Source organism: Tetrao urogallus (genome assembly GCF_951394365.1).
Source record: "Tetrao urogallus genome assembly, chromosome: 15".
Taxonomy (NCBI): Eukaryota; Metazoa; Chordata; class Aves; order Galliformes; family Phasianidae; genus Tetrao; species Tetrao urogallus.
Window position 1 is genome coordinate 14,155,124 of NC_136828.1, and position 22,612 is coordinate 14,177,735.

At 45.5% G+C, this 22,612-nt stretch overlaps 1 protein-coding gene across 1 annotated transcript; it reads left to right on the top strand.

Annotated features, from left to right (window-relative positions):
* Nucleotides 1-14,548: 14,548 nt before the first annotated feature.
* Nucleotides 14,549-22,266, top strand: PLA2G10 (phospholipase A2 group X; the record flags this gene model as incomplete). The annotated part of the gene is made up of 4 exons (XM_079542683.1): nt 14,549-14,606; nt 18,602-18,767; nt 21,051-21,157; nt 22,121-22,266. The coding sequence occupies 4 exons, from the start codon at nt 14,549-14,551 to the stop codon at nt 22,264-22,266; spliced, it is 477 nt and encodes a 158-aa protein (XP_079398809.1).
* Nucleotides 22,267-22,612: the final 346 nt, after the last annotated feature.

A 22,612-nucleotide genomic window follows, 5' to 3' on the forward strand; every position in this document is an offset into this window, starting at 1 on the left:
CCGAGCCACCCCCCCGCTGACCGCAAGCGGCCCGTCCCGCCGCGCGGCCCTACCTGCTGCTCGGGCCCGCGGGAGCGCAGCGCCGCGGAAGGCGGAGCCGGGCGGCCTGGCGCGCGGCGGCGACGACAGCGACGACGACGACCACGACGGCGGCGCCTCCTCCGCTCCGCTCCGCCCCCGGTGCCGCTGCCGCGCGCGCCCCCTGCTGATGGGAGGCCGCAAACACGGCCCAGAGGACAGCGGGATGCGATTGGCCGGAGCGCCGGCACCGCGAGCTTTTTCATTGGCTCAGCATTCTCGTTTTGGAAACCTGCACTTTTGATTGGTGGCGGTGGGGAAAGCTTTTGGTACTGATTGGTTGAACGCTTTGCGGCCTCCCACCGCCTTCTGCTCCCGGCTGTCGGCGCGGCGCCTGAGCCTCTGCGTGTTCCGGGCTGCGCGGCCACTCCCGCGCCGCGGGCGGGACATGGCAGCTGCCGCTGCCCGCAATAGGAGCCCTGGGCGGGGCAACGCAGGGGCTTTTAAGCCTCCCCTCAGTTCTCCCGGAAGAAGCCTGACGTAAGAAGACGACCCGCGGCAGCCATCGCACCGAGTGACGTCATCAATCCGCTGCGGCGCGACGGAAACGTCATTGCGTGAGGGACAGCGAGCCGCGGTCTGTTCTGCGCGTGCTCATCTCCGCGCGGGGCTACCGCGCATGCGCCATGAGCTGAGCGGGCGGCGGGCGGAGCTGCGTCGTGGGGCGCGGGTCGGGGAGGTGCCCGGCGAGGCGCCGTGCTCGGTCACCGGTTTTCTCTCTTTTTGGGCACCGGGATGGCCCAGCGGCGTGTACGTTGCTCGTCCGGGACGGGCGCGAAGTCCAGGACTCGTTGCGTGTTCTTCCCGTTCGTGCCGGAGCCCGACAGAACGTTCTTAAGAAACCTTTCCTGCATAACGTGAGCGGGCGGGAGGCCGCGCTGCGCTGCCGGCATCCACGGCCAGAGCGGGAGAGGCGACGGCCGGACAGCGAGCCGTCGGTTCGGTACGCGTCTGTGGAGTAGAGCTTCGGGAGAGGCCCGCGAGCGCGGACGCGAAGCCAGGGCGGTGATTTCGCCGCCGGGACTGCAGGAAGGCGGGAGGAGAAGCGGGCGGAGCGTTTGCGGCGCTGCGCGGTGAGGTCCGCCCGTCCCGCGCCGAGCTGTTGGCGCGCTGGGCGCTGTAGCACAGCGGGCGCTGCGGCGTCTCGTCCCGAGCGGCACGGCCGTGCTCGGCGTTTCCTGGCTCTCAGCCCCGCGCTGCTGCCCGGATCCCGGCGCTCACCGCCACCACAGCTCGCTGCGAGCCGCAGCGCCGGGCGCCCCGAGTGGCACGGCGTGAAGTTAAAGCCAGAGGGACGTGAGAATAGCCGGGCTGTCAGAGCCGCAGGGAACGAAGCCGGTGTGCTAGAAAGACATTGCCGAACGAACCGCTCGATTTGTTCACGGGCCGTCCCGTAAAGCAGCCGAGCCACAGCTGGACCTGTGAGTGCTGCTGCCAGCGTGCTTGGGAATGAATGTAGCAACGCACTGTAAATGTCCGACAAAAATACATTCTTTGTGGAAATAATACGTTTAGCTTTTATATAAATGAGGTTGGAAGCGGTAATGCAATTATCTTCCTTCATTTGCTTGAATTATTTACATGACTCAGTAGCTAACTGCTCTGAGAGCAGACTAGTAGTCACACCTCAACTACTGTCACGAGCCAACAGGTGATCATTGCTCCTGTTACAGAAACTGATCACGTTTCATTTATAATATTTATGGCAGCCTACATAAGCTGATTATTTCTGACAGATTCAATTGCTGTGGAATTATACTGAGATGAGAAATGGAACTTGATTACTGTGGCTTGTGAGAGAGATTAAAATGCCCTTTTCAGGGAACTTGGAAACAAAGCATTTTGGTATCAATAGGAAGAGCCACCAGTACCTGGCTAGAACATCAGTACAGTCAGCTAGAACATCTTGTTGCTGCCTTGGAGAGTTAAAATTCTGGCTTCTCCAAGCCTGGTTTAAGAGATTTCATCACTATTTGTACTGATGATTTTGAACAAACAACACAAATAAGATTTGACGGGAACAGAAGAGTTTCACATACAAGCTGTAATGAGAAGCTACAGAGCTTTTCTGTGCTTTGGAGCAACTCGGTGTTCTTTGATCAGCTTAAGCACTGCAGTAGAATTGTGAGTCAGAAACATGTATTTTGGTTGCTTTCACAAAGCTGCCCAAGGACCTAGCTGAAAATGAAGAAACAGGATGGTCCTTCAAGTTGAAAAGCAGACCAAGTAAGGGATTACGGGGCGGGCTGTGGGGAAATCATAAATCATTACACTTTTTTTTTTGCTGTTGTTTCTGAAGTGTTTATTTAAAAATCCCAGGGAAGTGTTGTCATCTTTAGTTTGCGTCTGTGTTGTCATACATTCTACATTCTAATTGTAGGCACCATTTACTTAGGAGAATTTTCTCTGATAAAAGTTCCTATAAAGTCTTGAAAGATAGAACCTGAACAGCAGGTTGTTGTTACCCATGTCCCACTATTTGTTATTTTTATGTTAAATTCAAACTAACTTTGGCAACAGCAAAACCAACTTTTTTTTTGTTTCAGAAATGGGACTTTTTTAGGCCATGGTTAGAATTTAGCAATAAAAGTGACAGTGCAGCTTCTCCATCATAAGCACTTCTCACGTTCCTACACCTCTGTTGCCCCTTTCTTGTGGGTGCACAAATTCTCTGGGTGTGTGGTGAAACAAATTGACACACAGGCAAAACAGTGGCTGCGTTTCAATGGAAGAACTCCCTGATCTGGTTCACCTCACAGTCATGCAAACAGTTGACAACAAAGACATGCACTTGGAACAGTGTCCTGAAATTGTCACCGCTCCACTGGAACAGACATCCAAAAAGAATGTGCAAGAGAGAAGGAGAGTTAGCAGCTTGTGCTGCAGAAATGGCAGTATCTGGGGCCGTGATGGAAACAACAGAAACCATGTAACACTTCACTAGGCACCTTGTAAAGATCAATCTAAACATTGCCTTACTCAGGTTAGTTACTTGTGGTAGCCTGGGATGGCACTGAACTTGTCAGAACACCTGTGGAACGGGAGAAAGATCTGCTGAAGAAACTCAGCGGTTGCTGTTCCAATGCAGCAGTTAGAGCAGTAGGTTTGTTGAGTGAAGCTAATCTGAGAACAAAAGCAAAAGCTCAGCATGGGCATTCTTCCCCTCCTAACCAGGTAATCCTGAATCATTCTCTGTAAGCAAGATCAAAACCCAGTACGATCGTCACTGTTATTAAGTAATATTTATGTTTTCCAGCCTGATGCTTTTTGTAATTCTATCATGTCTATGTAATTAGCTTCAGGTAGCTGAATCTGACTAATTGTGATTTTATTTATTTTCCTTTTTCCTGGCTGACATTTCTGTGGATACTGGAGTTGCTAACCATTACTTAGGTATTCCATGAAATCTTTAAGCCAGAGAGCTGAATCCTGCACTCCAAAAACACCCTGACTGCGCTCTGAGATGCAGTTGGTGGAATGTACCCTTACTGCTGTGGCAGTGGCTGGCAGCGTCCTCCAAGCCCTTGTGTCACTTTTCAGACAAAGGACTCAGGCTGCAGCCTGACAACACTGTAGACTTTTGAGCAGTAGTTACAAAACCAGAAGAATCTCCCCTTCGCTGCTTTACTTACAGGTAGATGCAGTCCTTGCTGTTAATGTAAGCTATGGCTTGTGAATAATATAATAACCTGCGATTTGTGACTGAGTGCTTAATTAACAAAATAATCACAGAGTCCCTTTTTTAGATTAAATAGAGTCATGAACTAATAAAGAATTGGGACTTACAGCAAATAGGAACGAAGGCATTGGTGCAGCTCGCTTTCAAAAGTAGGGTCAGACTTCTATTTTTTTTCCTGCTAAGCTGATAAAACAAAACAGGCAAAGGGACTTATCTTAAATTCCACAGAGTGGCTTAGAAGAGGAAACAAAGCAATAGCAGGCTCATTTTTGTAATTCAAATGTTAAAAAGTAGCTCAGCTCAGAACCCCCTGAGCACGAGAATTACGTCGCTGCCAGTGGTAGTGCTGGACAGGTGGAAGCGTGCTTGTTTCAGAGCGTTGCTTTATCCGCAGCATCCAAAGCCCTTATCAAACACCTTCTGACATTGGGATTACAGCTCCCAGGAGCTTCTGACCTAAGCAACTTACTGATGCATGAAGATAACTCCTGGAATGCATTCCCTGCAGATGTTTTGGCTTTGCTGTTTTGAAAATAGTCCTTGCTTCCTTCCCAGACCCAGGATTCTGTCATATTTAGGTATAATGACATTGTCTCTTTCCATGAGCAGTCATTTGCAAATATAGGGTTATTCCAACCCCATGTGTATTTTGGGAAGCAATCTCTCTTCCTCGATAATTAAAACAGGAAATTTCAAAAAAGATTTGTTTAAACATCTGTAAAAACAGTCAATTTGGGGCAGACATGAATATATGTTTTAACTGCTCAAGGAAATATTCACCAATTGAAAAATGAAATAGACTTATATAGAGATCAAGATATTTCAAGGGTACGTGGAAAGCACATCTTGAAGGTATTAATTTGTCAATCTCTTATTTCTGAGCAGCTTTAAATTTTCCTTGTTAACATTATTATAATTATCTGTTGCACTTTTCCTAAAAGAAAAAACATCTGAACATTTCATACGATGTTCTTATTATTTATTGTGGCTAAAAAAGCTTGAACGTACCAGTCTCGGCCCACCTCATTTGGTTGGTTATTTTGTTGTTTCCTGCTTTCTCTTAGCATTGCCTTACTCGTTCATACATTACAAAGGCACACTGGAGACTGAGCTGAGGAGAATTACACCCATTTTCTGACCTGCTTGCTAATCCGACGTTTACATCCCTGACGTAAGGAGCAAACCCATTATCTTGAGCTTCAGCTGTTTACATCAGGTCTGAACTTTATCGTTTTCTTTTTTGCTCTGCTGATTAATTGAACGATGCCAGATTGCTTCCTTCAGCACTCACAGAACATCCCTGCAGCTGCTGTTAGTGCAGCTCCCCAGAAGGGCCTCGCTGAAGGGGTAACACATGCTCCAGGTGCATCCCAGCTAGAGGCCTTTGTTCCATTCACTGCCTGTATTGTCCTGCCTGTTTCCTTGGCTTTATACGTAGGGATTTACAACAACAGATGCTTAATGCTAGAGAACTATAATGTAACTGATAAGACTGATTGATCTCTTTTCTATCACAGCTTGTATATGCGGTTTAAATTTGCCCGTAAAGAAGATGGGGGAGGTAAAAGCTCCCAGTCACAAGCTAGACTCTCGCTGGCTACATTTCTGTTACTAAAAAAGAGAGTCTAATTCTTTGCACATTTTCAGCACAGAGTAGAAGCAACAGTTGGGTAAAACCTCATTAAGGCTGCCAACGAGATTATCCTTTTCCTAGGTGAGCTAAGTAGGTTAAGTATCTTCAAATACTCTAAAGTGTCTCTCTCATATCCTGAAAGCTATTAACACATCGGAACAGTCTGCTTGACAGGCTTAGGTCTAAATGGCTAAATGCTACACTGCATTGCCTTACTTAATCACAGCTAGTCCTCAGTCATTAGTTTGGATCTTATTTATCTCTGACTTTTTTTTCTTGTGCTGCAAAGGAAGCTCAGGCCCTTCACATACAGATGCAGCCATCGCAATGTGGAGCTATAGACAAGGATCTCAGTTCCTGCAAACACTATAAGCAGTTATTCATCAGCTGATCTTAGCAGTCATGATTATTCCAAAAAATCAAAGAAGTCATCCAAGACTCAGGTTTGCACTGGTACAAATGGCAAAGTGTTTTCGAGCTGAGTAAAAAAATATGTATAAGGACTTCAGATTCATCAATGACGCATTCCAAGTCCTGAAAAATAGCATTTACTTGTTCATTTATTTCACTCCACTTCATGTTAGAGAACATAATGACAAGCAAAATTGTTTTAATAATCTGTTACCTAAAACACAGTGAAGCGAAGGCTGCTTTGGCAAATAAGTCGTGCTCTGAACAGCTGAATTGAAATAAAACTTTAAATAAGGAGTGGTCAGCCTGCACTGGATTCTTTCAGGGGAAGTACTTTTGGACAGAAAATGACAAAAGACAATGTACTTTGCTGGCGCATTTGGCTAGCTTGTTTGGGCTTATTTCTGTTCTCATATTGCTAGGCAGCAAAGCCATGGTACGTTTTTCCTTTGTCCTTAACATTGTTATTGAAATAAAGGGTTCATAACACAGCTTTTTGAGGGAGCAGGGCAGTAAGTCTCCCTGCCTTCCCCAGCCATATTCACACACACTCTCCAGATAAAATGTACTTGTAGCATTCACCCTTCATTCCTACCTGGGAAAATAGCATTGCCTCATTTTTTCACTCATCTGAAAGGGTCCATAGCTCAAGATTTTTGGGAAGCAAGTGTAAGTCATGGTGCTAGCACTGCTCAACTTAATAGCTTCTGCTGCAAGCCCATAGCATAAGCACGTGGGTATACACAAATTACACCTAAGTATATGCAGTTTCAGAGGTGCTAAGAGTCCCATAAAATTACCTGACACAACCTACTCAATTTCACAAAGCTCTCATTTTGTGGTAAGGAAGAGAATCCACATCAACAGTTGCAAACAATGGCCCTGATGGAGGAGCAGAATCTTTCCCAACAGCAGCAGTGCCTGTGGCAGCGTGCGCTCAGCGGGGAGATGCAGCAAAGCTGAAGTCTTGAGGCAGTGCTTTTAGGTAGCGTTGCCATTCCATTCTCTTCTCTCTCATACCTTTGTGTTAACTGTGTTTATGTTAATTTTCTGTTCTTTTCCTGTGTGCTATCAAGCCTCTTTTATATTTCTAACCACTCATAATTCCACAAAATCTCAGGTTTAAGCTTGTACGCCCCCAAGACCCAAACAAAACAAGCTTTAGGTGGCTGGTTTTTCTTTGTCATGTTTGTGGTGGCTTGTTATTTAGTTTTGTTGGTTTTATTTTAAACTGGAAAACGGTACTCTAAAATGTGGCACCCCACCCACTGACTGCATACAAAAGGAGGTTTTAAATTGACAGGAGAGTTAACATTCTTCCAAACCTCAATGCAGAGCATGTATAATTATGCTAAATCATTGTTAGAAGCTATTTTAAAAGGAAACATCTGCCATCTGACATTGCTCTATATGTATATATTTCAGACATGTCAGCTTTGTTAAAGTCTCTTACAATGCAGCATTATAAATATCAGCAGAATAAGCTGCCCTCACCCACTGTAATGCACTGCAAGTGTGGCAGTGGACGTTTGTTCTCCCCACCTTGCTGCAATTTTGTATGGAGCTTCAGCTGTCCTGCATCTCAATATTTGAACTGCTTGTTTTTAAACCTACACACCTTTCTGATGGTGACCCTTTCCTGAGCGATCATGCTTCTTGGTGTTCTCACATCAGCCCCTAAGTCCAGTCTTTAACACAAAATTTGGGCTCCTGCAGCTCCTCCTCTTCCTTCAGCCTGCAGAAAGGCTGATCATTAAGGCACCCACCTAATTCCAGTTCTCCCAGTTGTGAGGTAATCAGCTCATTATGCCAGTGATAGAAAACTGTAATATATGTGCTATGATTAACAATATTTTTTTCTTTATATGAACAAAAGTGGTCATTTAATGCTTAAACTATTTCTGGTCAGAGGAAGGTGCGCTCCTTTCCTCGGGATCAGAGATGAAATCATTACAGATAATTAACAACTTTGCTTTGCCTTTTAAGTCTGCTTAATACAGTTATTTTCCTTGGTGGCTGTCAGAAAGAGAAAAACAAACAAACAAACAAACAAAACAGCTCAGTATGATATTGTACAGAATAACATGAATTAGAATTGCCACATAATTATATTTTGTGCACGTCTCCCCTTGATCCTCCCTTCTGAATAAGACTTGGAAACAAGCAGTGATTATCTGTTCCTCACAAATCCTTCCTATGGAGCACATGGACCATAAACTAATAAAGGTTTAGCTCTTCTTCTTTCTGAGAGAGGAAATAACTTGTGCAGCAATAAAACATTCATATAGCATTAAAGAACTCCAAACAGGAGTAGAAAATTAGAAGGTTAGGTTTAAGAACATTTCTTTCCCACAACTAAGGAAGAGCTTATGATTCTATAGGCTGGAACAAACAAGGGCTTCTTTGTGCTTACCTTTCTTCTGAGGGTGCACAGATTGACAGTAGGTGCATTTTATCTCGTCCCTCCCGAAGGAATATACTCCACACAGTCTCTTCCAGTCTAAAGGCCACCTTCATCTTTGCTGTGTACGGTTCTGCAGCTTTCCCCCATCTCAGTAAGAATACAACAGAACTGGAAGAATATTTGAATAAGGGCAACAAGGACAAATGCACAGGAACTGAATTTCAGAACAGTGAATTGTAAAGGTAGAAAAGCAGCTCTTTATGAAGAGGACACTGCTTCTGGTGATGGGAAAGCAACGCAAACAATAAAAGCAGGCAAAGAGAGTGCCAGGTCTCTTTGAAATCAGTATAAATAACTGATAATATATAATTTTTATTATATAGTAATATAATTAATATAAATAATATACTAAATATAATATATAATAATATAATAAATAACACTATTTCTCTTTTGTATTTACATAGCATAGTTCTTGATACATGCAAAACTAATTTTCAGTGCATTTCTTATTGCAACAGAACAGACATGCTGCCTTTCCTGCTTCATCATTTCACCATTTCATGGAAAAACTTCTGGCAAATCTAAAAGTGGTGTAAGAGTCTCTTTGCTTGGTAAGGTGGAACTGCTAGTTTGAAGCTGTCTGGTTTCACATCATGAATTCATAGAAACATGTCTGTAAGTAGCAAGGAGCTTCTGCATGTCTGTAGTACAGCTTTCTGCTCAAGGCAGGTCCCATTAGAGCAGGTTGCTTCAGCTGAGATGTACACATATGTACCTCCATAGATGTATTTATTAGATGTAAGTAGACATATAGGTTTTATTTATTAGATTTTCCATGTTGCAGCTTATTACCATTTGCCCACTGTTCCAAGCTTCACCTTCTCTACAACCCTCTCGCCGTCATCATCTTTAAAGCTAACCAAACCCACCTCCATCAGCTTCTCTCTCCCTGAGCCCTCCGGTGGCCTTCACTGGTCTCATTTTAGTAGACAAGCATGTGTCTTCTATGTGTCCAAAACTATGGACAGTATTCCAGATGTAAGTCTCACGGGTGACAAGTAGGTGGGAAAAATGATTTTCTTCCAACCCTACCGGCTGTACTCAGCCCAGTATGCAGCTGGACACATTTGCTTGCAAGGCCACACAGCTGACTCGTCCACTGTGACCCCTGGCTAATCTACCAAGCTGCTCCCTAGACAGCTCCCAGCCTGTCCTGCCACACAGGGTTGTGTCAGCCCCTGTACAGGGCTCTGTCTGAACTTCACGAGGTCCTGACAGCTCATTTTTCCAGTCTGACCAGGGCCATCTGCAGCAGCCCTGCCCTCCAGTGTATCAGCCACTCCCCCCAATTTGCTATCGCCCACAAACTTGGTGAGAGTTCACTTGATCCCAGCATCCTGGTCATTACAGCAGCCAATGCAGGAACCCAAGTTGATGTAACCTCTATAAAAGAAAGCAAGTCAACCATCCTTACAGTGTTATGCTAGAGCTTTCAACTTCTGTTTTATAAAAATTAATGGAAGAGTTGCATTGCTTTAACTCTTCCTACTGAGGTATAAAAGTCAAAAGCAGCCCTAGGATCCACGGGAAGCAGGCCTGGGTCTCTTCTGTTACAGCAAATGCTGTAACACAGAACTTGATTTACAGCATGTAGTAAATCCTCTGGAACAGACAGATGGGTGTCAAAACTCGAGAGCTAAGAAAGTCAGAAAATATTTATAGATTCCTTCACCACAATCTGCTAATTCGTGGCTTTGCTCAAAGACAGATGATATTTCCATATCGTAAAAAAGGACAGTTTTGCGTAAATATGTGAATGGTGCTCCAAGAACACACTTACAGTTTGTTCTTTGCCTGGGTGATGGAAGGCACAGGATGGACTTTGTGCTGGTAGCCATCACAGTTGAGGAGAGAGCAGAATCTGGAACAGAACCAAACCAAACAAAAAAAAAAGCCTGATGTAGAAAAGAATGCTGTAGGAGTCATTTAGCTCCTCTGCACACACTGTAACTGTAAGCCAGTTTCAAGAACATTTATGTAATAACAGCCTTTCTAGCACACAACTGTTATGTGCAGCTCTGCACTGGCACAGCATTGCTATGGAACGGGCACGACTCACTGCAAAGGGTGTCAAGGACAGCACTATAGACATGGTTCCCAAAATTCTCTCCTGTACTCAGAAGCTTCCAAAGACATTCCAGGTTATACGATACCAGGATAGACTGGTGCAATCTTAAATTGAAACTGGATTGTGTTCTCTATGCCAGAAGTGGATTTATGAGATGGTACCAAGAAGCATCAATCTGGTTCAATGGAATATTTTCTGATCCTTCACGTGAGTCTCTGTCCAAATTATGCCTTATAACTCTTACAGCTTATGGAACAACATCCCCAACAACACGAGCTGAAGAAAACATTGGTAAACAGGAAGCATTGGTGTGAAAAAGAACAGAGGAGGGGTAGGTGAAAGAGAAGTCAGCCAAACTTCTAAGAAGTGGGAACAGAGGCTGCACATTCCCAAACAAATTCTGGAATAAGACTTTGTTCAGTGAAGATGGTGGTAAAAAGGTTGATTGTGCACTACTGGGACATCGGGTACCTGAAGGAACATACACAGAAAGGGGTGCAGGCCAAACCTGCGTCCCTGCCAGTGTTTAAGAAAACCCAACTCAGAACCATTTGCCACATACGGCAATCATACACAGTGCGTTGACTTGCTGCTGGGAAGGAACTCTTCAGATTTAATTATTCTGATACCTTCACAGTGAGGAACATTTTTTCTTTACCAGATTTCTTCCAGGAACTGGTGTTCTAGAACCTAACTTGGGAGTTAAGCTGGGGCACTGGACATCAAAGTGTCTTCCCCAGCTCTGTACCTCTCACGTGAGACCATAAGCAAATCACCCCGCTTCCATTTCCATCTCTAACAATGGGGAAAATAATTTCTTCCACTGTTCGTTCTTAGTTCAGTTTGCTCAGTTCAGTAATCCAGCAGATAGGAAATATGTCACACGGAGTAATCATAACATGCTTAACATAGTAGAATCCTGATTTTGTAGGACTTATCTTATATACCTACACGCCCTGATACTACAATCATCATCAGCACCAGAGATGGTCATCATAGCTAAGCGATGAGTACGTCCGTAAGGACACACAGGTACGTACACACCAACCTTGGGCAAGGTCAGTGCTTTCTGATTTCTCAGTTAAAACAGCTGCTTTTACTAAATAAGAAGTGCTAACGGAACGAATTCTGTTGCCTGAAAAATGCAGCTTTGCAACCGCTCAGTCAGCGCAGACACACCTGCGCGCCGCTCTCAAAATCGCCGCCTTCGCCTGCTGGCTGGAAGCTGATCACTGGCACTCGCAGTGATCCCTATTCCAGGCTGTGCTGACACTGCCCTCCACATTTTAGCACTTGGGTTACTTTACTCGGTCGTCTCGCTGCATGTGCAGACTAAAGCTCTCATTCTATATGTAAAGAAACTGAATCACAGACACTGAAAGAAAGTAAACTTGTTGAGCCAACTTAACAAGTTTGCCCATATTTTTACGCTGCAAATGTTCCCTACAATGATAAGTCTCAATTACATTCATCTATTCCTCAGAGTTCAAAACAACTTAAAACTGCCACTGAGTGCACACAGCCTTGGTTAAGGATATTTGAAAAGCAAATGCTTCTCCCACCCTCACACAGCTCCAGTTCACATAAAGTAAGAATTCATGAGTAAGAAAGTAGGCATCACCTGTGACATAGAGCTTACACCAGTCACCAGGTGCTTCAGAAAGAAGGAACACCAGAAAGCGTGGATATAACACTTGCAGTACTTAAATATCATTTAAAAATTTAGAGGGAATGTGAAGTCTCATACATAAGCTTCAAATGCTTGTAGCGTTTTTTCTTAGCTGTACAGCATGGCAATTAACTTGCAACCCAATTCCTTGAATAAAATGTTTCCTTTCATGAGATTTTTTTGCCCCGGTTTCATGCAAAGTTCTCCTCCAAACTTTGATCACAATTCACATGAAACAGCACTCCTGACTTGCATCCCTTACTTCATTTCTTCATACAGCATCACACTGCGTCTTCATCTGCCTTCTGACAGCAGCTGCAGTCTGAGCATGTCAGTCTCACGTGATTCTTAGCAGTGATTCTGAGATTACTGCCCTTCCCCCAGAGAACAATGTTTTTCTAACTCAAAGATGACACGTGGGGTAGCATATATAATGACAGAGGAGTGGAAAAGGCACTCACAGACACAATCACCACCAATAGCCTCAAAGATTCTGCAGAAATCAGCTTCTGTGCTCTCTACAGAAAGAGCAGCTGTGGAATCCCTGATAGCACGCTGTCGACCTCTCTCCTGTTGTAGTAGAGCATTTCCCTTGGCCGCAGAATACCAACAGGATGGCTCTGTTTCCATTCAAACTGTTTATGTACAATTTCTGCACGTGCCACCTCCCCTCAACGTTAATGGTTTGTTGGTTTGTTTGCTTTTCATGGCGGCTGGGTAACGCACACGTGATACTTAGAGAAGAATTAGCCAGCTTAGATGAAAAATCCTCGTCAGCTGCACTAACCCAGCAGCAGCACATGGCACCCCGTCTCCTGAAGGGCAAACATACCAGACAATCCACGTTGCTCCCTTGGACACTGTTCTCACTGTCATATCCGATGGCATGCTGGATGGGACACTGTTCAACTGGAAGTTTCACTAAACTGCTGTTGAGAGCTATTAGAACACTGTAATAGGTGTGACTTACTGACCGGAAGAGTCAGTAAACAAATAATGTACAAGTGACAATACAAAAATAGTGCAACAGCAATTAGCGGTGTGACTCCATGAGTAATGAGGAAATTGCTTTGACCCACTTGATGGCGGTAGCGACAAAATCTCAAAAATAAATCAGTTCTATCCCAAACTTACGGATTTTCTGTTGTGACATCAGCAACACCTTTTCCAGGTCACCGACAACAGCGATGTTTGCCACAGGCCGTTCTCTCTCTGACACACGAGCCCACGGGAAGCAGAGCAGGAGCTGCGCTGCACGGCGCCGGCAGCACCGCAGGTTTGGACGCACGGCAGCACGCGGCCACCGCGTCCCGTCCATCAGGAGCGGCCGCGCAGGCAGCTGCCAGCAAAGCACAGCGCAGCACCCCGGGCCACCACCCGCCATCCCTCCGTGCAGCACAGCTCTCAGCCGGGCACCGCGCTTCCTTCTGCTCTGCAAGGTTCGCACCGCGACCGCGTCTGCTTCAGGCACGGTGCGCAGCTTTGCCTGGGCTGCCATAGACGTGCTGGCGTTCTGCGTGCAGCTGCGCGAAGGCACACCGACATCGGTGCCTCCCCACCGGCCCCCTCTGTGCCAACACAAACATCCAGAGCGCGGACCGGCGGCAGTGCAACAAAACCAAACCTGATCAGTCTGTGCATGCTTCCTGTCCTCTGGAATCAGACCACGTATGATTTCTACTTCTGATGGAAGAGGAACGATATCTAAAACAGAAGTGAGATTATTTTAAGGCAAAAGAATAATTCTTCAGTATGCACATGCAAAAATATTCTATTTCTTTGGTGAAAATACTGTTCACTACAAAACCAAACAAATAAACAACCTTCAGGCTGCTTTCCAATTGTAAGATGACTGAGAACGAGTTCTCGTTTATCCCACTGAAAGAAAGAAACCACTATCTTTCTTTCTAACTTTGAGTTTATCCCCAGTGGTGTTCCTATCCCAACGGGTGCCAGTGCCGCAGGAGAGAAAGCCAACACCAAAACGAAGGCCCAGCATAGCGAGGGCTGGGACTGTGGGGAGCATCGGCATGGAACGCAGCAGTTTCCACACAGTTATCAAAGGCGTGATGAAAGAAATCACAGCACAACAGTGAAGAGAAGTAGGTGGCATCCTGCTGTTTCAATATAACTGCAGAGTTAGAAGGGGAAAAAGGAAAAAAAGACCAAAAGATGACATGACTGGGGAAAAAAAAACTAAACAAAAACGCCCCACGGCAGAGCATCCCTCCAGGATAAGGCTGCGTAGCCGGGAGCCTTCACGCTCCTCTCCCCGCAGCCCCGCTCCGCCAGCGCTGATCAACCGCCCCGGCGCCGTAGCTCCGGAGCGGAGCGATCGGGAGCTTTACCGCCGGCGGAGCTCCCGGGCCGCAGCCGCAGCCCCTCCCTTCTGGCGGGACGGACAGAGCGCGGTCCGCGGCCCCGGCTGCGGGGACCCGACCGGGGCAGGAGCAGCAGCCCTTTATAGCCGGCTCACACCTACACGCCGCTGCCAGAGCGCTGCAGCGCTGCCCGGAGCCGCGTCCCCGCCCGCCGCGCCGCACATGGAGCCCCGCCGCCCGGCCCCGCTGCCGTTGGTGCTGCTGCTGCTGCTCGCCGCCGGTGAGTGCCGCTTCCCGGGAGCTGAGGCGGGGGTTGGGGCGGAGCGGGCAGCCCTCGGAGAGACGCGGCGAGGCGCATCTTCCCTCCCGAGAAGCGGCCGGCCCGCTGCGGCCAGGAGAGCCGCCTGTCCGCTGCCGGGCGGCACGGAGCTGCCGCGCTGGAGATCCTTTGACTCGTCCTCCCTTTACTCTTAAACTTCATGTTTCAAGTTCAGGATCTCCAACCAGACTGCAGCCCGCACGTAGGGCAGCCGGCTGCTCGCCCGCCGAGGCGCCGTGCCGGGACACATCGTAGGCGCTGCTCGCGGCAGCACGGCGCGGCGGCTCCCGCAGAGCGAGGCGGGCGCAGTGAATAAGGTACGGGTGGGTCCGTAATTACAGGACCCCCACCTCCTGCCTTACCCTCACAGACAACGCACTTGGCAAATATTTAATTTTTTGGCTCCTGCTTATTAAATAGGTGTCCCGTAATAGAGAGCAGTTGTAATAGTCTACAGTTCATTTCCTCATAGATTTTCTGAGGTACTCATCAATGCAGAACCTGACTGAACGTATTTCTTCCATGCTCCTGTGGAGCTATACCCTCCTTTCTAAGCAGTTAGTGCACAGAAAAGCATCCATTAATTTTAGGTTCCTGCGGTGTCGTGAAAGAACCCCACACTATTTAGCACTGCCACACGACACAGCGCGGCACAGCGCGGCACAGCCCGGCTCTCACTGCGCCCGCTCGGCCCCCAGCCCAGGGGCACCGGGCGCAGGCACGGAGCGCAGGCAGAGCGTGTGGCTCAACAGACTCCTGCTGCACCACTAGGATAAAAGCCACTTTTCCAGAAGAGCACTCAGCTGCCTAAAGTAAGAGATTCTCCTTTGTCTTCCTGCACTTCTTCACACGTCCCACTCATTCCTGAAGCAGGTCTTCTGTACAAGCTGAGCAGGGGCTGGGGGGAGGAAGGAAGGGCAATCACAGGATTAAAGACCGAGGGAAGGCGCTCACATGATGGGGCCAGCAGAAGGTCCCACTGGACTCACTGCCCCAATTCCACTTCCTGACCTCAGCGTGGCCCTGTTATTCCTTCTGCACTTTGTTCCTCCTCCAAGCCTTCATCCTTGCTTGGTCCAAACCTCAGCAAGAACATCAAGGGAAGCGATGAAAGACTGTTTCACTGCTTGTGGCAGCCTGGAGTGATCATTACAGAGAGGGCCTGCCTTCAGCCTGGTGGCTCTGAGTCAGGCTTCGCACTCACCCGTTCCGTAGGCAGGGAGCAGGGAGGGAAAGGTAATTTACCTCTTTCTCAATGCTTGTGCTGCACTATCAGGCAAACGTATCTGTCCAAAGAAGTTTGCTATTTCTATAAGCTGTAGTTGTGTATGGCAGTAGTCTGGGCAAAGAGATGAGGTGAGAAAGGCCGTTCCTGAGGGCTTGTGAAACCAGTGGACAAATCTAAGCCAGAAAAAGAAAAAAGTGGTAACGCATACAGTTTGAGGGCATCCACTCCTGGCAGGACCTGGGAGATGCATCAGAAAAACTGCTCACTCCTAGTTCTCAAGCTCCGAACTACTGGAACACTATGACCTTACAAGGAAACATCACTATAGGTAATCCTAAATATACTTGACATCAAAAATGCTTCTGTGGCCTCCGCCTTTGATAGCATGGCTTAGAATTTCTTATAAAATCCACATGGACTATACAGGATGCCAATGATTAATGCAGCTGTGTATCACAGTTCACCTAAAGCTCTGTATCTCAATAAAAATACAGTATCGAAAAACTTTGCGACCCTTGCAAAGGGAAAATGGTATAGGAAGTACGGCACAACACAGAAAACTCATGCTTCTTAAGTGCCTTCTTCCCCCTACATGCAAACAGAAATTTAAGGGACTGCTGTTTGTTTGTTTGTTTTAAATATTATTGCAAGGTAGGCAGCCAGAAAGCCAGGAAAAATTATATAGGAAGGCGTGGCAGAAAATATCTTGCAAAGACATGATAATCATGACACAATGTACAGCACAATCCAAGCTCTCAAGAGCCTGCATAGGCAGCAATCCAGAAGTTTAAACTCCAATGGCAGGACTCCAACGTGGGCAACAAAATTACAGATTTGAAATCAAGCGCAACACAACCATAACGGATTACCTGGTGCTACTTTCTCTCAGCCTGTTCTCTCTCTACTTTCTCTCAGGCTGTCTTCACTTCTTACTTAATTTCACTCTTCAGAAAGCCATGCATAGCCTCTAATCTCCTGACTTAGTTATTAAAATCACAAAGACAACTACAGAGTTTGTCAAACAGCAGTGGGGACAGAAGCAGTGCCTAGAGCCATGCTGGGATTGGTATGGATTTGTTTTCCCTTTGACCTCCACTTGTAAAGCGGCTGCCTGGCACCCATTTACGTGGACAGACCTCGTCAGGGCTTTGGGGCTGGTCTGGCTTTCACCCTCCCCTCCAAAAACCCTTCTCTAAAGCTTTCTCTCATCAGCTGAAATTTTAGCAAAGGCAGTCACAATTCCAGATACGTGATGATCACAGGAATTAAATATTGCTAGCTTTTTGAAAGCTCTAACTGTCTAGACTCAAACTGTCTCGCTGTAGAGTATCTTTGTACACTTGCTTGTACTTATTTCCTGTGACGTCTGGATATCACAGCAATGCATTTGTAATTTCTCGTACACATCATTAAGCCAACAAATTAAACCCAGTCTGGTTCCCTCCCTTTTTCCTCAGCCACAGTATTGTCTCCAATGCAGCCACACACGATTCGCACGACAAAAAAGAAAACTCACAGACAATGAAGATCCATTCCACACTTAAAAACAGGAGTTACCCCCAAATGGCCTAGTAAAAGCATGGCTGCTTTTTCAGGAATGCACAGTGGAACCCTCGGGGATATTCCCATCCCGACAAGAAATGAGCAACCGCTGTAACAACAGATGTCACAGAACAACTTAAAAATGCATCTTAATCATAAACTGTGTGGAATTGCACAAGTATGTCACTCCACTTTTCAATTTTTGGATTTTATCCCACAGAAGTTCTGATAAAATATTCTGGAAATGGTTTTAGGCTGCTTATACACTCATGCAACCCTTATCATGCTGATACCCTTGCTGCTTCTGTAGTTCTGCAGGTTCCAGGAGTCTCCTTCATTGCTTCCGTCACACTCAGGTCACAGCGCTCTTGCAACAGACCTTTCCTGCAGTCACATTCACAGCATCTGGTACTGCGCAGTCTTGGTTTGCGCCTGGATGACTAGGAGCTCTAATATAAACAAACTGCAAGAACAAGTTTGTTTCCTTTTCTTTAGCTTACATGGCACACTTCCGGGAATTACACTTGAGCTCCCCAGGGAGAACACAGTTCACTGCTTCCACCATACCTGGCTTTAAATAAGGGGTTGGGATTTCTCCAAAGTTGGCAAACAATTCCCTGATGCAACCAGGAATAGAATTTACAAAGTCTTGCCTTTGTCTTCCTGTTTTCTACCCCTCCTGCATCTTCTTTCCCCACTGCCCAGGAACTGCTACACTCCGTAAATTCTTCACTTCCCTCAGGGGTTTCCTCAGAGTTACAACCATCACTCAAGCAGCCCCAGCTTTGCCATCAACTGCTGTCGCAGTTCCTTTGGCCACCACACAACTCCAGCCAAATTTCCCCAAACACTCAGGAGTGCAAGCTGCTCCATTTGTAGCACTGCAATTGCTCTGTAAGTTTTTTTCAGCCAGGAATGCACTGCGTGTGAAAGTAACTCTTGCAGTGCTGTTGTAGAGATAACAGTTTGGTTATGCCTCAAAGGTACTCTTCTACTACCCAGAGCTGAAACCTGTTACTTCAGAGCTGCAAAGGAAGCAGACATGACCAGGTATCCACAACAGCACCACAGAGATTCCAGAACAGTCTCTGAAGTCCTGATATTCATTATCATAGCTAGAAGAAAAAAACGAAAATGCTGTGTCTGAGTATTTCATCCAATACAAAGTAAAGTTTTTCTTCCACAGTTTATGGAGGCACTTTGGGGGAAGCCCATGTTAGGAACCGAAGAGGAATTCTTGAATTGGCTGGAGCCATCAGATGCACTACAGGGCGGTCTCCTTTTGCCTACCTACGCTATGGGTGCTACTGCGGCCTGGGAGGAAGGGGATGGCCCAAGGACAGAGTGGACTGGTAAGCATAACTTCTTATCTGGGTAGCAAAGTGCTGAATGCTTGCAAATACCAAAGCAAGAAGTCTGAATTGTCAGTTAGGCCCAGTTAACATCAATGTGGAACTGAGTTTAAACACAATTCAGAGTGCTAAGAAACCGTGAAGCATTAAAATGGCATTGGTGTAGATCTATGCGAGTCTTCAGCTGAAATTCTTACCTTGCCAACACTGGCCTCACAGTACAACATGGTTTCCTAGCTGTTACTGCTTGGCCAAGAGCTGAAGAACTAAAGACTTCTTGGAAGGTTTAAAAGCACAAACATTCAGTCTATTAAAAAAAAAAAAAAAAAAAGTCATTGAAAAAATCTTTTTATTTTAGTTCTGCTCAGCCCACTCTGTTAGTATTCAAAATAAGACACAAAACTGTGTGAAATTCAACCTGATAAAAATAACATTTGAGTAAAAATAATAACAAGTTCTTACAAAAATGAGCATGAAAAACAGTCCTCATATTTAGCACTAGGTCTCATTGCACTGACTGGCATTAATTTAATTTATAATTGAACATTAGCTGACAGGAAGATGATTTCCTGGTGACAACAGTTACATAAGGGTTCACATTTTCAAGCTTACCATTACAGTGATGCACCTCCCCACCACACACTGCAGCTCAAGTTCCCACTTAGCAGACAGGTACTACTGTAAATCAGAAGGAAAACACCTGATGTTTACCATTAGAGCAGAACATACAGAAAGCCAGTATCTGAAGCTTTCGTGGTCAGACCTTACACCTCTAGAGCCTTTGCCAACGTATTTTAGGCCTTTGGGTATAAAATGCTATTATTCTTGAGGCTGCTACTTTGATGGCTGGAACACATAGGAAAAGAAGGCCCAGTTCTTGGTCACTTACATATCTGAAGATAAGGATGGAGCATCTGCAGTTTGCCAGTCTTGCCTTGTAGGTCTGATTTTCACTTCTGTAAAGTCCCATGGTAACAAGAAGGCTCCTCTCAGAGCACGGCTCATTATTTGTGGCTGGGTTTTAACAGCCACATGACAGTAAGAACAAGGTAGAAGTGAGCATGTTTACTCTGCTTCTGCATTTGATCAGGAACAGTGCTAATTAACGCGTAGCATCAAACGCTCTCACCAAGTATTTCTTAAAGTTATAAGCTGTCCTGTGCACTACTTACATTCACAATTCGATCTGCTAACAAGTAAATTATTCACATAATAGTTACTGCCTCTTAAATGTATCCCTATCACTTATAAATGTGCACATGGAGACAACTGCTTTCTGTATTGCTTTTACAAGACAACATCTAAAAATCCAGAAACATATGTTCTATTCTTCAAAGGCTTAAAAGCTATTGTAAAAAATTAAGCCATATTTTTGTAGACTACCATTTTTTGTAACCACATGAAGACTGGCACAAAGCTGTGGCAAAAGCAGCCCTGTTGCTGGGTCATTCCTGTTAGTCCTGCTACCAACGCTCCGAGTGTAGATTTTTGATTGTTTTTTTTTGGAAGACTTATTCCTACCTAGAACGGATGCACTGAGCTACTTCACAGGCATTGTGATGGTCAACTGTTCAGCACTGCAGGATGTTTAAATGAAGATTGGTAATCATTTAATAAGCATGGGGAAAAAAAAAAGTAGTAATTGCAAGTGGGAAAAAGTGCTGTGAGCTCTATTGCAGACAAGTTCCTCAGGCAAGCTGAACACCACCTAAACATCACGTGCCTACAGTAATACGATGCTTTTAGGCGGAAATGGAGTGACTGAACACAAAGAGCTCACTGATACATCCTGTTCTTCCACTGAGTCAAAAAGAGCAGCTGGTTTGCAGTAAGACATCTGGGGTGATATGCTGTGGCCTAACAGGTCCGCTGTTAGCAACTGTTACAATAACATCAATAATTGGAAGAAAAATAAGGCAGTTATTATCTGGCAAACTGTGCTGGTGTCTAATCATCACCTAGAGAGATGCTGCAGAAAGGGCTTACCTTCTGAAGTAGGTACTTTATTGCAAACTGAAAACATTTCAGATTCTCATGGATGAAAACACAGGGGAAGTTCAATGAGTTCAACACGTAGCAGACACTTCAATCATAATACAGGCAAAATGTTCTTCATCATACCTACTAACCAATTACCTTGTTTTGATTCCTGAGTAGGCAACTGTCTGCATGGATCATTTCATTCCTATCACCTATAGAAACGTGCCACTCAAAACCATCCAGATATGTGGCTGTAAATTACCACAGCATGCATTAAGGCAAGCCCGTTTCTGTTATTCCCAGGTGCTGCTTTAACCACGACTGCTGCTACGGTAAGGCAGAGCAAGCAGGCTGTCACCCCAAGATAGAAAGTTACCACTGGGAATGCGAGGACAACACTGCTGTGTGTGGTGAGTGGACAGCTCTGGTTGTGAGTTTAGTTTGACTTGTACCAATCGTCTCAGGGACTTCACAGAAAGACATTCATTAACTAACCACAAAATCCTTACTCTGCCTTCCCTCCATTTCTGACTTCTTTGCCAGAGCAGGCTGTTGTTTCCAGAAAGTACGGCTCTCCAACTGAATCCAATTTCCTCTTCTAAATTCCCACTTGCTGACACACAACCAGAATTCCAATCTGCAAGTTTCCAGTACTCTTTCAGTAGCACTAAAAATCCGGACCAAACACACAGCACAGAAATGACGCTGGCCACCTTTTCACTCCAGCTACAGACAGCTGACGTGTATGAGGGAGCCCACGTTACACCACACCCTACACCACACAGACCCTCTACTCGCTAATTTCCTCCATTGCTCCGATCCTTTAATTTCTTACTGAATTCCCTAATAAAGAGGAAGTGGCAGTAAGCAAGGGGAGGTGGGATTTAAGCTGAAAATGGAGCATTCTTCCATCCTTTATTTCACATGTGCAATTTTTAATGCTACATCCTGTAACAGATCAAAGTGCACGTGAAATGGAAACGTTTTTCCCGATTTCTGCCCAGACGGACATGCAGGAGGGGTACCCACCGCTTCCCAAAGAGGAACTCTTTATCAGAGTTCCTTTTGAAAGGCACTACAGATGTTTTGCTGAAGCAAACCATGCTTATGTATCCTCTATTGCTGAGCTGTCCTTGCATGGAGCTCAGTCTAAAGATGGAAGAATTCCTAATACACGAAAGCTGTGCATTACTAAAGCTTAGTGCAGTTCCTATTGCATTTCAACTACAAGAGCAAAACGAAACATTACCGCTGTTCTATGAAAGGTAATGAACACTATATGGCGAACGTGGGAGGCAGTAATTGTACTTTCATTGGGTATTTTTATTATTACTACTTCAAACTAGAATCAAACCTACTTTGTTTTCTTTCAGAATCACTAGAAGACAAGTGTCAAAAAATGGCATGTGAATGTGATCGTGAAGCTGCCAAATGTTTTTCTAAAGCTCCCTACCATACCAAGTACCTCCTGTGGCCAGATATTATGTGTGGTGAGGTTCAACCTTTGTGTAGATATTAAACACACAACATCAGCCCCTATGAAAACTCTGTACTTACTCGAAATCTGCAAAGATGGCTTTTGTCACAGTAGTGACAGGAAATGATTTTTCTCTTTCTCGTCCTTCCCTCCTGCCACTCCTCTGCCTTAGAATGGCCAAAGTAAACACTTCTCTTCTTATTTACTTTCTACAATACATGGACAAAAACCAAGTTCAGTAATTTGGTTTAAGCTTTTCTTTACTAAGCTCAAATTCTTCTTTAGTATTTATCAGTTTAAGGAGTAATTGACTGATTTGTCTGAATCACAGAATGGCTTGGGTTGGCTACCTTTCCCATCAGAGTTTGATCTCACACAACAGCAGTTT